At 37.1% G+C, this 15,781-nt stretch overlaps 2 protein-coding genes across 2 annotated transcripts; both read right to left on the bottom strand.

Moving 5' to 3' along the window:
* Positions 1,187 to 11,583, bottom strand: LOC105169921. Its single transcript, XM_020695972.1, has 16 exons — positions 11,255 to 11,583; positions 10,008 to 10,145; positions 9,752 to 9,833; positions 9,240 to 9,316; positions 8,976 to 9,076; positions 8,413 to 8,539; positions 7,832 to 7,948; positions 7,652 to 7,737; positions 7,429 to 7,495; positions 7,117 to 7,195; positions 6,753 to 6,844; positions 6,264 to 6,407; positions 2,339 to 2,618; positions 1,949 to 2,244; positions 1,708 to 1,848; positions 1,187 to 1,602 (listed from the first exon to the last, which is right to left on the bottom strand). The coding sequence occupies exons 1-16, from the start codon at positions 11,402 to 11,404 to the stop codon at positions 1,483 to 1,485; spliced, it is 2,097 nt and encodes a 698-aa protein (XP_020551631.1). The 5' UTR covers positions 11,405 to 11,583; the 3' UTR covers positions 1,187 to 1,482.
* LOC105169797 (SKP1-like protein 1A) lies at positions 14,170 to 15,775 on the bottom strand. Its single transcript, XM_011090314.2, has 2 exons — positions 15,351 to 15,775; positions 14,170 to 14,644 (listed from the first exon to the last, which is right to left on the bottom strand). Exons 1-2 carry the CDS (start codon positions 15,675 to 15,677, stop codon positions 14,471 to 14,473), a joined length of 501 nt encoding a protein of 166 aa, XP_011088616.1. The 5' UTR covers positions 15,678 to 15,775; the 3' UTR covers positions 14,170 to 14,470.

Genomic DNA, 15,781 nt, shown 5'->3' with positions numbered 1-15,781 from the left:
AAACCACAACCCTCGTGAGCAATTGTCCTTTCATGTGAGCACAACCAGCCGCACCACCCACGTCACATGACAAACAAGTAACAAGCAATTCCAGAGTGGCAACCTCATCAGAATCGCACCCCTCCCCCCTTTCTTGGCAGTACGTAATTACTTTTCCGCCCCTCTATTTCTTGCTTCTCCTTTCTTCACGGTAAATCGCATTGCCAGTTTTGAAGTCGAAAAGATGGATAAGCATGTGTCACTCTTCACCTAAAAATTTCAGACCTTTCCAGATTCTACTAGCTCGGGGAAATACAAAGTTGGATGCGTACTACCATTCGCCTACACTTTCTTTTTCTATTTATAACCATAATCATATATGCGCACCTAGTGTAGAGTAGGGGATTCTTTTTCTATTTAAGCGACGCGTGTCTCTCTGTTAGTGGATTTTGCGAGGACCAAGATAAAGTGGAAAAGACTACTAGGGTCTGTGTTTCAACTTTCAACCATGAAAAGATTTTGTCATCATGTCTGTCTGTGTATGTATTTGTAACCCCAATTATTGATTTGACTGCCCAGTTTCCTGATTATCCATAATTACGGTATTACTACCTACGACCTTTTACGATCAAAACTCTACTCTAATGTTCAACTTACGGCTCTATCCGGGGTTGTAATTGCAGAGACACCAACCCTCCTGTTTTCTTCTCTGAAATTTATACACAAGCCTTATCCGAAATCGTGTTTTATCAATCAACAATATGATGATGATGATAGCAGAAGACTGGCTTAGATTTTTAAAGATGCACACTACTGACTACACTACGTCATCACCATTATATTGGGAGTTTTTGGTTCAATTCCAACTATTTTCGAAAGTAGCTTCTTGAAGTCGCGAGGGTAACGCGACCATGGGATAACATGACACCTACCTAATTTTTGTCGGACCCTGTCATAAATTTATAATAAATTAAGTAAAATAAATATGATTTAATTTAATTTTTTTTATAATAGCATATTCATAAACTTACCAACGAATTTATTTATTTATTAGATGAAATCATTAACCAAATGTATAATGTGTAAGAGAGGATCTATACGTTAATCTCACACCAAATCTTTTGGGAGGGCATCTTAATAGATGAATAGACAAAAGAAGGCACTAGAAATAAGCCAAGAGTGAAATTGTTTGAGAGAGACACGGATGATTTTCCCCCCAATCCATATAAATTAAAGGAAACACCACCACACCACTCCTTCCGCCAAAATAAATACACAGCCAAAAAAGCTAACAACAATTACAAAAACATTGAACAAAAAAGCTATATGAAAAAAAAAAAACAACCCAGTAAATTAAAGAAAGAAAGGGTTCATAATTGACATTCTCCTGATCTCATTACACACAAAATAATTAAGTCAAATTACAAAGATTAACAATAATAATGACAGATGAATTCAATTTCTGAGTCCTTGCTGCTGCAGGAGTTGAGTTGATGAGACGTCTTAGTTGGTGGGGTTGCTCCTGAATGATCCCAAAGCCTTAATGGCTGCAGCCCTCAAGATATACTGATGGTACACCGCCGCTGCCAATGCTCCCACGAATGGTCCGACCCAGAAAATCCACTGCAAAACAGACAAGTTGAAACTCAGATCCTCGTTTATCTAGTACACTATGCGAACTAGCTAGAATCCAACTGCATGCTCTCTCAAGGACAAAAGTTCACTTACATGGTCATCCCAAACATTTTCGTTGTTGTAGATGACAGCAGCTCCAAAGCTCCTAGCAGGGTTGATGCCGGTTCCGGTGATTGGGATGGTCGCCAGATGAACCATGAAAACTGCAAATCCAATGGGAAGTGGAGCCAACACCTACACAACACAAACCCTCAAAATTAACTTCAAATACATTACATTAAAGATGATTTAAGTGCATGCATGAGTGAAAATCTAAGCTTAAATTTGTACTTACAGGGACGTGAGAGTCCCGTGCGCTTCTCTTGGGGTCTGTGGCGGAGAATACAGTGTAAACAAGCACAAAGGTACCAATGATCTCAGCACCCAGCGCAGTGCCCTTGTTGTACCCTGGGGCTACAGAATTAGCGCCTCCGCCGAGTGAATTGTAGTAGCTCTTCATGAAGGCTTTCACCAACCCAACGCCACAGATAGCACCCAGAGACTGTGCTACCATGTATGCTACAGCCCTAATCAGCGAAACCTTCCTCGCCAAAAACAACCCGAATGTCACTGCCGGGTTGATGTGTCCACCTGTAAGGCAAAAACAGTAGAAAAAATTTAAATGAAGAAGAAGGATAAGTGAAATTCAGTGGAAATTTAGCTAAATCTTTGTGTTTATAGGTACCTGAGATGCCGGCGGTGCAGTAAACGAGGATAAAAATCATGCCGCCGAATGCCCATGCAATGCCGAGGAGGCCAACGCCGTCGCATTGGTCGGCGGCGTTGAGCTTCTTGTGGCCGATAACGGTGGCGACGGTGACGTATAGGAAGAGGAGGGTGGCGATGAACTCAGCGATAAGGGCTCTGTAGAAGGACCAAAGCTTCAGCTCACCGGCGTCAAACAGGGGCGCCGGCGGCGGGTCCACGTAGTCCTTACGGTGCTGCACACCCTCTTCGGTCACTTCCTTGGTCATGGCTTGGTTGGTCTGTGTATGACAGAAAATTGAAATTTGTTTCTGAGGTGAATGTGAATGTGAATGGGGTGGGTGTTGAGAAGGTTGGGGAGTGGGGTTTTTAAGGGTGAGAGAGAGAGAGTGGAGGATTTCTGGATAAGGTAAGGGTATTTCTGGAATACAAAGTATTGTTTATTATTATTTTTTATATATAATTGGGAGGTGGAGAGAATTTGAAATGAAGTCATAATTTGAAATGTTGGTTGGTTGCATATTAATTAATTAAAAGATAATAAATACATACTACTCTACTTACTCTTTTATAATATTTAAAAATATAAATTTGAAGCTAATTATTGGAATTGGAGAATTCAAAAATTAAACGCCCAAACAAGTGAGAGAGGGTTAGAGAGGTGGGGCTAAAGAGACAGCGAGACCATGTGAGGGGTAATCATCTATCAGTTTGTGTTGTGTGCTGTACAGCACGCTCCCAGGCCCAACCACTCTCTCTCATTTTCCCTCTTTTGAGAAACTTGGAGTGGTTAGCTTTCTTTCTCCTTAATAATAATTTTAATGTGAGGGATGGAAATGAAACAGGGAATTTTGCTTATTATAAAAGCATAATTGATAATAGTGATTGATTAGTGGTGATCCACATTCTCATCACAAACATTAATTACATAAACATTCTCTGAACCATGTGTTTCTCTGTGTAAGATTAACTAGACTGGTAACTGCACACCCACCCTCTTTCCTAATCCTCTTCTGCCCCATTATTATTATTATTATTATTAATTTCCACAATTATATAATTTTATTTCTGGAATAATGAAAAGCATCATCATGTGAGAAACAGCTGTCATTGATGAAGAAAGAAATTTGAGTAGGACCCACCTGTTGTTCTCTTTTATATCTTAATCTCGTCATCATTGTTATTATAGGCTTCATTTTTTCCTGGGGAGGAGTAAACTCTAAAGAAAGAGAGTGGAGGAAGCGTTAAGACAAGAGACGAATGCCTCTTTTTTCTTTTTGGATTTTCAATGAGCGCTAACGGTCATATTTGTTGCCGTTTGCTACCTATCTTCTATCCCTATTAATACCACCCAGGCGCACGTTAAATGCCCCCACCCCACATCCACATCTTTTTCTTGCTTGAAAGCGACCCCTCAACGTCTTGAACAATTTTCACTTCTTTTTCATTCACCATTTACGCCCATTCAATTCAATTCTCCTCTCAATTACCCTTTTCCTTTTTTTATTTTTATTATGTTTGAATCAAAAATTAGAGTAAGGAAGGATCTTAATTCGTCGTTGATTGATTGGTGTATTAATTTGTTGGACATTATATTTTTATCGAATATAATTCGTGTCGTTAAGCATTGTGGATATAGTTTTAAGTCCTAGTTACTATCCAAATAATGAAATTTGACTCAACTTGCTTTGATTGACAAAATATTGATTCTTGCTCCGTAAATCTTTTGACTTGTGACATCAAATTTGTACGACGTATACAAATATAATTTCTAATAATAAGAAGCATAAATTAAATTAATTATGGAATAGGGGATAGTAAATGTGAAAAGAGGATTTGGAAATATCAAAATCCAGCAAAATTTACATGTTGCTGACATGGTAGAATTATTAATTAACAACAAACATTAATGCTGGCGACTGAAGTTCCATTAACCCATTGATACAGTTTGGTTGTCATTTCATATATATCTCAATGAAGGCATTCTATTCTATGTCAATTCTCACCACATGATCTGGACATGCAAGATTCCATAACATAATTGCTGGGCAGGCATGCTATGCTGCATCCACTTTTAAATTTAAACCAAGTGACTGATTAATATTTTTAAGTTAAAATAAGATTTTGAATTTTGATGATTGCGTTTAAGGGGTAGCTGTGACGGGTACATAATAATTGAGGATAAGGGGTAATTCTTTTCGGATATATATAATAAATATTTCCTAATAATTGTGAGGAGAATATTCCAGTTATCTATATATATATATATTTGACTTGTCACTGAAATGCCTTTTCACAAGAATAGGGCATGGCTTTCTGGTGTGTTGGTTCCACAAAGGTAAGGCCGGGGAATGCGATTTCAGTTCCTTGCCTAATTCATACAATACCAACACTTTGCATCTACATTTTGTTTCGCATCATGGAAAAGGAGAAGCATGGCTAGCTGGCTGCCACACACTAATTTATATATATGTAATGTGTATCATATTTATTTTACTTGTATACTATAAAAATATTTATATACTTGATGTTTGTTTATTTATATATTAGATGAAATACAAAATTATAATAGAAGATCTAAATTACATTCATATGTATTTCAGCAACTTTTATCCCCTTAAAACTCAAAGGACACCAGTGTACAGATTAAAATATATATATATTTCTGAAGCCCAATTATTAGAGATTGACTGTGGAGGTCTGTTATGATGAGAGACTCAGAATTCTTTTTGTCGGAGAAATGTCGTCATTCCAGTTAAGATAAAAACAAACATCCTAATATCTTTTTGCCACCTTTCTGGTGCAATACAGAGTGGAAGCTATTTGTGCTTAGTATGAGGGGTTGGAGCTAATTATGCTACTATTTTTAATTTCTTAATCATCATCATCATTAAGAGCCCCCACTTCGATTTTAATTCTTGATCACCATCCTTAAGAGGCTCAACTTCCATTTCGGTACTCAAATTAGCTGGCTTTACAAATGTTGAATTAGGGTTCAAGATTTAAAGATGTATTGGGCTAATGATTGTTAAATGCCCGAACACGCAACAGCTAATGGGCCCAGAAACAATCATCAGCGCACTCCAACCCATCTATTCCGCCAAACACCCATTTTGGACCATTTTCATTTCTTCATCAGCTGCGGTGAAATACTAATTACTTGAGACACACACACACACACACAACTTTTTTATTCAGATTAGTTACATTGTTTTGAACTGAGTAACTACCACTTATTCTTGAGATCGCCATCTTTACTCAGTACGAGGTACACCAGTTGAGTGTCTACCCATCTAAGGATTTTACATATTGTAAGAGAGATTCAGATCAGTACTGCAATTTTAAAGTTACAGTAATCAGTAATCACCTGTACTAAAGTTCAACATTGTATCAGCATTGCCTGGTTGAATACCGAGAAAGCACCTGCACTAGCTATTAGTACAACAGTTCCAATTCGCGCTTTCCCATCAGTATAAAATTAGGGCCTTGGTCACCAGCATACAACAAAGCACCTCGATCCTGTTAGCTGATAACGGGTCGGATAGAAAAAGTTATAATACGAGTTCCCTGAAAAGAGAAATCAAAAGAAAATGCTCATAATTTTGAACAACTTGAAACTCAATATTCAACTCGTGACATACAAAATGAATGACAAAAGAGACGATCAACTATGTTGTATGAAATTCGATTGTCATTGTTGTCTGATGAAATCACCTTACTGTTGTCCCATGGAACTTACTTGAAGAAACAACCTCTAGCTTCCATACAGGGCTGGATTGGAGACATCACGCTTATTTATGAACAAAACGGTTTATAACCCAGTGAACCTATTTCAATTGTTGCAAGGGTTACACGTCATAACATATTGACATTGTGATGAGAAATTACCAATATATAACACTTACAATGTTGTTCTCAGGAGCTCTCAAGTAAAATCCTTGAGCGATTATCACGATTATGTTTGAAGTTATGAGAATAAAGATACTAAGTGAATGCTTCCCCATCCACTCCCACACACAAGTCAAGCATCTCCAACCATAAGCATCAACCTGCAGTAGAGGCATTTGCCAAGCAAATCAACTACATCATTGGGTATTAATTTTTCGCCCAGCATAACTCTTTTGTAGTTTATACAGTTTCAACCTTTAATGATGTCCTTTTCAGTGTAATTATGGCAGGGTGTCATTACATGAGTTTTCAAGTTCACACAATGCTTTGTGAGTCACGTGTACAGGAAAACAAAGGCTAGTCTTGTTGCATGATTATAGAGAACAATAGCCTATTGGTCAAAGTCAAAACTCTGTCTTGTTTTCTCCACAACATCATTACATCAGGGCAACAAATGTCTTGAAACCATTTACATGTATAATAGTGATCAGACATTTTGGACTTACTAGCGTGTACAGTATGCAAAAGGTGATTCCAGCAGATGCTGAGGTAACCATCAAATAACTGATCGTATACAAAGATTTGTTAAGTGGTATCCCTGAAGGCAAAGAACAAGAACAGGGTTACAGAAACAATGACAGCGCCCTAGAGCAGAAACATAAGATTGTCAAATGTTTAACGTGATCACAAGAAAGCCACATATGTCAAATGATAGTGGCCTTCAAGCTATTCAGATCAAATATCAGCAAAGACCCTACATGACAAAGAGGATGGCAATCATTTAAGTACCCTATTCTCCCTTCTGTTCTCTATATATTTTTGATGTTATAACCATAGCTAGAACCTAGTAAATCAAGAAAATATACATACCTAAAAAAACAAGAAATAAACCAAGGCCCATTAGGGAAAATGAGAAAATGGACCAGTTCCACAGCCGCTCTTTGTGTTGCTGAAAAACAACTGATTGGAGTTAGTTACATAACAATAATTAGTGTCACGGAAGACCATGCTTCTATCCCGAGCCAAGTCTATGTATTGGAGTCTGTGGATTTTTATGTGATGGGAATCGAGGAAATGTCATCCATTTCCTTCATTCCCAAATCTTGCCAAAGATGAACAGTATCTTACACAAAATCATTTCTGAGTTGCAGAAGAGAATAAGTAAGAAATCCTGTACCAAACCTGCAATTGTGTTAGAATGTGGCCGTACTGGAGTCCGATAATGCAGGTCACAGCAGCTGTGAGTGAACTGCAACACAGAGGGTCTACATAAGAAATTAAAAAATTAAAATCTTGAATAAATGGATTTTGTATGAGTAGAAGTAATAAAAAAGTAGTGCCAATTAGTTCGGGGAAGCTCAGGTGAAAATGGCGGCCAGAGGAACAGAAATATCATGCTGCTTACCTCAGAACACCTTCAGGATCAAAAGGAGCATGACACCATGATGGCGAAGTTTGTGGGACTTGGCCGTGGCTGGATAAATTGCATTCCTACATTTTTAGTTGAGCGTTTAATAATCAGTGAATAGGATCCTTAAACCTGATATTTACAGCACATAACCTTGCAAAGGAAGTAGGAAGATACCTTCAGATTCCTGTAAACAGGTTTTGCATATAGATGATCAACTCCAAGAATATAGCGGTCTACCATTCCAGCAGCATTACAAGCAGGACTGAGATCACCTCGTACTGAGCACTTCACCTGGAGTTGGACAAAATCAATTCCCCAATCATGAGAAAATCTTATCCACGCCTTTTTGCATCCTTGCTTTTGACTATATTTATAATCTCATAATGCGGTCTTATAGCAGTGACACTTTATCTTGTTCTTTGACTTTTCTTCTTTATTGGTCTCCTTATCTGTGTAACATATAAAAAATACTCTTGGTGCCAAAATTGACCCTTCTGCTATCAAGAGAGATGTATTCTCTAGAGAAACCAATTTCGCTTTAGCCTACTCTCCTCCTGAGATAGACCTACTACTGAAATTCACTGACCACCAAGTGAAATATAAAGTTCCAGCAAATTCTCAAATTATTTCTTCTACCTCACAGAATATAATTTTTAAGCATAAAGAGTTATTCTTAATAAAACTCATATGCTTAATAGAAAAACCAATATCCAGAAAAATAATCACGCCCGCACGTGCGAGAGAGAGTGTCCTACCATATAAACACGGCTGTTATTTACTGTCAGCATGGAGGAATCGGCTTGTACCACATATTGCCAGTCCGGAACATACAACCCATATGAGAACCCTAAATATATGACAGCTAGCAGTAATGCAACACACCTACACAGAAAAAATTTGAGTGGTCTTCATGAAACCAAACCTATAAATAAGAATAAAAAAATATATAAGTTCATTAAACTACCTAATCTAATAGAAACTCCTGGGACTACTTCCATTACGATTGTTTCATCTTCATCCAAAGAGATTACATAACTTGGTCCAAATTGCATGAAACATTTTCAGGAGATCCAAAAATGTGTATCTTAATTTTTTCCATATGTGGGAAATTTGTTGTTGCTTGTAACACCAAAACCCGATCAAGGATAAACTCTCTGTACTCATGCATAATGATGTATCAGATGTATTCTTCTTGAATTACATTCTCTTCAGTGAAACTATGAGTTCCTTCTAGATAGTAGAAGCTGTTAGCCTGTAATGAAACACGGTGTTAGCTACCAAATTTGTACAACCTTTTATCATGCCAGTCCTGACTCACCATTGCCAATTATAATTTCTGAGGAAACCAACCCCTCTCCACCTTTGACATGGAAGCCATATTTCACACAATGCTGCTACGATGTATCCAATTGCTATCCTCTACATCAAAGACAAAATAAAATTTGTAAGTACTATTAAAACACATATGGATTTTCTTCTATAATGAATTATCTTCAAATTCTTGTTCCAAGAGAAAACTGACCAGATGTTGGTAATTAGATGTAAATTGTAAGCTCTAACTACTACCAACACATGATGAAACCTGTAAGATGCCAAGCAATCTCATCCTTTCAATGTCCACTCCATATGTCAAAGAAGTAACACCATGGAAATATCCACCTGAAATGAAGTAAAACTATCAATCACTATATCAAGCAGATGTCACTGGAAATACATTTAAAAAAGAATGCTGCTTCCAAAATTTTGACAACTGCAATTATGAAGACCGTTACAATGGTATATATGAAACTTCAGATATTGTAACATCATCATAACTGTTTCACGTGTCATGACTGCTGATATCTTCCTGTTTCTGTTGTCATTTAGAGTTTATTTTTAGCTACTTCTTCTTAATTGACCCTAAAATATATTAGTATTAACCTTGATGGACAAATGTTAAACTTGTCAACTGTTTCCTTGTGGAGTACTGACAGTTTTATCCATTTTTTTCAAATATGTGCAGTTTCTCTACACTCTTGTTGTACCATTTTCATTCAACGACAAATGCACAACATAAGCAACAGATAGAAAGAAAGCAGGAGTTGCATTGTATACCCTGAAGAAAAACACCAAGGATGAATAGTTCCAATGCTCTAAAGAGAGCCTTCCATGTAGCCTCGACTCTGTCTGAATTTTTCTGCACATATAAACCCACAAAGGAGCAGTTAGAGGTGAAATCAGAATACCTTAGAAGTTATACCTTTTAAGGTAAAAATAGAATACCATTCTTATCATAATCTGGTACCTGTCTAGCTAAATAAAGGTCTAAGTGTCAAAACTAGATACATTCCATTATAACATTTTCAGTTACCTTGTATACAATAGCCACAGAAACCCCAGCAACAAAAAGAAAAAACGGCATGACGAAGTCTGCCAAGTGAATACCATTCCAAGGGGCATGAGCAATAATTGGGAAAATCGAGCCAGCGTAATCTACAAGCATCATCAGCTGAGAGGAAAAAGTATTAAAGTCAAAACAGAAATTTTTGAATAACCTCAATTATATGCCTGACCATAAAGATCAAGAAGTGCTGTCAAAACTTATCTTCCTGGCTTAGAAACTATGCTGACATTTGCAGACTATAATTTCTAATAAACATCTTAATGGGAGTTAAGAACCTAAAAGTTAAGAATTCTCCTAGAAAATGGTGGGGGTGGAAAAAAAGTTTAAGATAATCAAACTTGGCTTCACGCAGAAATTCTAGCTTGAGTTTAACTGGATAGCTGAACAGGCATCTCTTAGGATTTTTCATACCATCAGGTTCAGCTGGTGCTTGATTCAATAAAGTGAAATGAGCAAAAGCAAAAAAAATCTGAGATCAACTTATCCTCACTTCATCAAATCTTAACTGAAATTAACTTATGTAGAAATTGAGCTATGCTTACTACAAGTTTACATTTGTAAAATATCAACATGAACTTTATGAACCTAATCCTTGATTCACATGCTCTACCAGAAATTCTATATCATCAAACATATTAATCTTCAACCATGCACATTCACCCTGGGAGACAAAACCTTTTCAATCGCTTACAATTTTGGTTCCTACTTGTCTTATTCTTTTACCTCTTTAGCAAGACAAACTTAAGAATACAACAAGCAAATCAAACGCTGGCATCAATTGCTATAAAATTGGATTTTCTCATAACACAACTCCACAAGATAACATCTTCGTCAGCAACCAGGTCATATAGTATAATTCCCTAAAAATTACTCTTAACATCTGGAACTCCTCTTCTTTACTTCCAGCATAGAAGTCAGTCAGTGAAATACAAAAGAAAACGGGAAAACTTCTGAACAGAAAGCAAAGAAAAAGACAGACAGACAGAGAGAGAGAGAGAGAAGCCGCGAAATTTAATGTAAAGCTATATGTAGCTAGTCAACTGCCCAGGACTACATATCCGTTTCAATCCATAAAGATAGTCTTAAAACTAAAAAGAAATTCGATAAAATCCTATAAAGTTAAACAAATCAACAGCTCAATAAATGCAGCTTCTCCAATTTCAAGGATCAATGTTGAGAGCAAATTTTACGCTAAGAAAGGTAAGAAACATTACAAAAACACAAAGGCCTCGAAAAACATCGAGCGAAGCGACGCGAGCAGCTTTTCTTTTAGCAATAGTGTTGCTACTATTTGCTTGCTCCTCACTTTCAGGAGGTTTGTGCTCGTCCCCAAAGCGTTGCAGCAGCGGTTCGATCTCCGCCATCTTCTCCAACCTATAATTCAGAGCCTTTTCCCCGGCGTACTTTATGGAAGCAGGGGGAAAGGGGGTCGTCTCACTTTTTTGGATGAGGTGGAGGAAATGGGGAACTAGATTCGATTTGCTTTAATTTGAACCAGTTTTGTACAGGTGCTTCTGGAAGTCGTTGGCTCAGACTTCTTTCACAAAATTGTTAAGGGAGCCGCGACGTGAAGAATTGGTGGAAAATGAGCGGCAGGCTAGGTGGACCTCCGATGAAAGCAAAGCGGAAGCCACGTCAATGAGGAAGTTTTGGCCTTCTGTCATTACGTGACGTGGCGATAACTCATAGGCTGAGAAGTAGAGAGGGCCAACAGTGTGGTCTGTCCCACTCGAAACAAATAATAAAGGGAAAATTGCGATATTCATGCTGTAAATATAGGGAATTGGCATTTTTTAGTTCTATACGATTCTTTTTTTGCATTTTGGTCATATAAGTATGCAATTTTCGTGATTTTGGTTTTATTACGACCAAAATGGCCGGAAATAGTCATGCAATTTTCGTGATTTTGGTCATATAAGTGTGCTTTCTTTCTCCTTTTCTCCAACGACCAAAACACCTAAAAAAAATTCCTTTATTATTTCTTTATTTTTTAAAGCGATTTGTTGGAGAAAGATGAAGCAAGTGTTGAGGAGAACAAAATATGTATTGGAAGATGGTTTTGGTTCAAGGCACGCCAACATACCCCCTCCTCTCTAAAAATACCCAAAAGAAAAGATAACAAAACATCAAACATAATTTTTACATGAAATGATGTAAAGAACTATTTTTTCTTATACATACAAATCATGGTAAACATAGAATCTTCTTCCAGAATTTTCACTTGTCCATGATGTTCAAAGCATGGCTGCGTCCCATAACAGCAATCGGTAGAGGCTGCTACACTTGACATTATCAACAGAAACCTTCACCAAGTAGTTCTCCTTAGCTGGAACTATGGCAAACGCAATTTTAAGGCTTTTGTTTGCACTTTGGGGTTAAATAAAAAAAGGGAGAGTTTCGATTTAATCCTACATGGCATATTTTGGAGGGAATAACTAGTTGACTTGGTCAAGTTGGCATTTAAATGCCATGTCATTTAGTGAAAATAAAAATAGTGCATAGGGTGGACAGCCTCATAAGCAAAAAGGCCGGAATTTTTTTTTTGAAATATGGTCATGTGCCTTGCACATGACTTTTTCTAGCTATTTTGGTTGGAATAGGACCAAAATCGTGAAAATCGTGTACTTACAGGATCAAAATATAAAAAAATAAATCGTACAGGACTAAAAATACCAACCCTTTATTTTTACGAGACTAAAATTGCAATTTTCCCAATAATAGATAAAGAAATTGATTGGAGTTTAATAGTCACTTATTAATAATAGTCAACATTTTATTTTTAATCTAATAAGATACGTGATTTTACAAGTTTAGTATCCAAATTTTATAGAGTTAACAAAGTAGGTTACATAAAATTAAAAGAAAAAAATATATATAATTTTTTGTTCCCAACAAGATTGAGTTTGACCGATGCATGCGGCTTTTTGCCATTGGCGTTCGAGATTAAAAGTACCCCATTTTTTAATATCATGAGACTTATTTCTTCACTTTAAATTATGAAACCAAAATTTGTGACGCTTCTTGTTCGGCGGAAATAAAAGTGAAATTTTGTCCTACATTATATTATTGAGGGATAATTGCATTATATTTTTTAAGATATTTAATATAATTACACATAAATTTTTGTTGTTTCAAAATTACATTTTATACACCAACACTTGTTTCTTTTTAATAACTAGATCTCTCTGTTAAATAAAAAATTACTAAATTTATTGATATTCGCACAAAATTGAATGAAAATTCATTTATGTCCCCAACTAACATATTATTAACCTTATGCAGTCAAAAAAAATTTCTCTTACCAAACTACTATTATAAATGTAAAGATGTTACGAATAATTTGATCAGAGAATAATTTATTTGATCTATAATAAAATAATAGTAAGTCAATAGAAGACAAAATATAAAATTTTCATTTAATTTTTTGTTACTGAGAAAATCTATTTGTTAAACAAAAATATATGTTGCAGGTATTAGACATAATTTTTTGAGTCTGTGAAGATCGATATACAATAATACCAAATTTCAGAAAAAAAGGCGGTAATTATTCCTATTATCAACATACACAGGAGAAAGGAAGGAAATAGAGTGTTGCTCTCGCTGAAACGTAATTGGCATAAACAGCAGTGCAGCCACCTCACGCATGCCTACAGTCGTGTATTTGGACTGGTCAAAACTAAATTTGACCAATGACGAAATAGTTTCCATCCGGGAATCAAAAAAATAAAATAAGGCCATTTGCCTTCAAAATCAAAAGTGCCACGTTATTTAAAGGGTACCAACTTTGTTAACCCGTAAATAACTGGACTAAACTTGCAACTCAATTTTTCATTCCTTTTTCCTCTTTTCTGTTGATAGCATAATGCAGAGACTTGTTCAGTAGTGCATAAAAGGGGTCAAACTCGATGGTCAAAACACGAGATCAGGGAACCATCTCAATGCGAATGACAATGGCAGTTTATTCCATGTGTCAGATCACACTCATCAGAACGAATTGTTGCTCCACTACAAGCATTTCCAAGTTTGACACTCATAATCAAGGATCCTTATATCGAGCATATCATTGCATCCTCTTGTCGGCTGTTACCATCAAGCTCATACCACATCATAATGATACAGAGATCAGTCAAAGAAGAACGCCATAAAAAGAGGCACACCATCACCATTCACTGATTCCATCTAAATGGAAGAAGAAATAAACAGAGCTGCCAAACAATAGACGACATCACAATTAACATTAACCATCCAAAAGAACCTTCAGTAAACTTTCGTCACAACGACTAAATAAGGTTCCAATTTGGTGAATCAGAGGTAAACATGCAAATGTCTTCAGCAGAACACGATGAACACATATTTACTATTGACACTCTGTCCAAAGACACTATTAGGAACACTGCATGACTATCAGCATACGAGCCATCAAGTAGGTATCACTCAAATGCCCATGCATTCTCCCTGCGTACCTCCTCTTCCTCCTCTGGTGTGAAGTCATTCTTTATGTTGAAAGTCTTGCGAATTTCCTCTGGTGTCTTCCCCTTGATCATGTCTGCTACAGTTTGGCATGTGAGGTCAAGGAGGCTCTTGATGTTTAGGTAGTTTGCAGCCTGAAGATCGATAAAATCATCAGACAAAAAACTGCAAGCTATTCCCAGCAATGCCTTGCAGCAACTTTAGCCCATGTAAAAGAAAGCAGCAACGAGCAAAACAATAGCAATGTGTACTGTACAGCTATACTCCAACCCGTTAATATATCTCAACATGCATAATGGACATGCCTGAAACAGCCTCCACAAGTTCATAGTATCCTTTTCACACATGCGTGAACCAAGTTCGTAACAACAACAAGAAGACAGCCAGCTAGGGAAAAAGCAATAATGAAACAGAACTACATAAAACAATTAAATCCAAAACGATTAAGTGAGACTAGAACAGAAAAAAAAACAATACACAACTCCACACATGTAAAAAAAACAAGTGGAGACCAAAATTAGGAGGAACAAGATAAAGCACAACCATACTAAGAGCAAATAAGATAACGCAAAAGGCGTCATGCAGAAAATAACCCCAACAAACATACAAAACTAAATCCCAACGAAATAAATCTACTAGCATGCACTATTGTCAAACGCAAGAGTGATATAAACAGAATAGTGGAAAAATTGAAGGCTAACAGCTAGAGAGGCAGAACTGTAAAAAAACAATAATACCCAGGGGCAGAAATGATCAAGAAAAGCGACTGTGGCAAAATCGAAAAAACAACAAAACCTAGGGGCAAAATAGTCAAGCTAAACATAGAGAGGAGGGAGATACCAAAATCAGGTCAAACAGCGTGCCTTGATCAACCTTCACGAACTCGGCATCGAACGCCTTCAAATCGTCTTCGGCGACTTTGTCGGACGCCGTGGCATCGGCGGAGGCCTTTGCGGCGGCGTCGACGTGGCGTTTACAGTACTCGATCACCTTCGCCAAGATCTTCGAAGTAACGTTAGGGAGCGGGATGCTGGTGTCAGCGCAATTATCCTCAATCATATGCTTTATAGTCTGCGACTCTGGAGCAACCGCCTCCTCCACCTCGAATGTCTCGCCGTCGGAGCTCTTTAGAACGATCATCTTCTGCGCTGCGCCGTCGGACGACATCTGATTGATCAAAAGATTTTCCGAAAACCCAAACCTAAGAGAGAGAGTTGAAGAAAATATGGGGGGGAGAGGGAGATGGAAGAGCTGGCAAGGAGTCCAAACTG

The sequence above is a fragment of the Sesamum indicum genome, linkage group LG8, assembly GCF_000512975.1.
Source record: "Sesamum indicum cultivar Zhongzhi No. 13 linkage group LG8, S_indicum_v1.0, whole genome shotgun sequence".
Lineage (NCBI taxonomy): Eukaryota > Viridiplantae > Streptophyta > Magnoliopsida > Lamiales > Pedaliaceae > Sesamum > Sesamum indicum.
The sequence above is the reverse complement of the archived record's forward strand: the minus strand, read 5'-3'. Positions and strand labels throughout refer to the sequence as shown.

What these genes read in the sequence shown, in the direction of transcription:
- LOC105169921 (XM_020695972.1), bottom strand. Translation starts at nt 11,404, where the DNA reads ATGGCGGAGATCGAACCGCTGCTGCAACGCTTTGGGGACGAGCACAAA. An exon ending in AGAAATTATAATTGGCAATG is followed by an intron (nt 8,540 to 8,975) that starts GTGAGTCAGGAC and finishes TTTTCTGTGTAG; the next exon opens with GTGTGTTGCATTACTGCTAG. An exon ending in CTGTTTACAGGAATCTGAAG is followed by an intron (nt 7,738 to 7,831) that starts GTATCTTCCTAC and finishes CTAAAAATGTAG; the next exon opens with GAATGCAATTTATCCAGCCA.
- LOC105169797 (XM_011090314.2), bottom strand. Translation starts at nt 15,677, where the DNA reads ATGTCGTCCGACGGCGCAGCGCAGAAGATGATCGTTCTAAAGAGCTCC. An exon ending in CGCTGTTTGACCTGATTTTG is followed by an intron (nt 14,645 to 15,350) that starts GTATCTCCCTCC and finishes ATCGATCTTCAG; the next exon opens with GCTGCAAACTACCTAAACAT.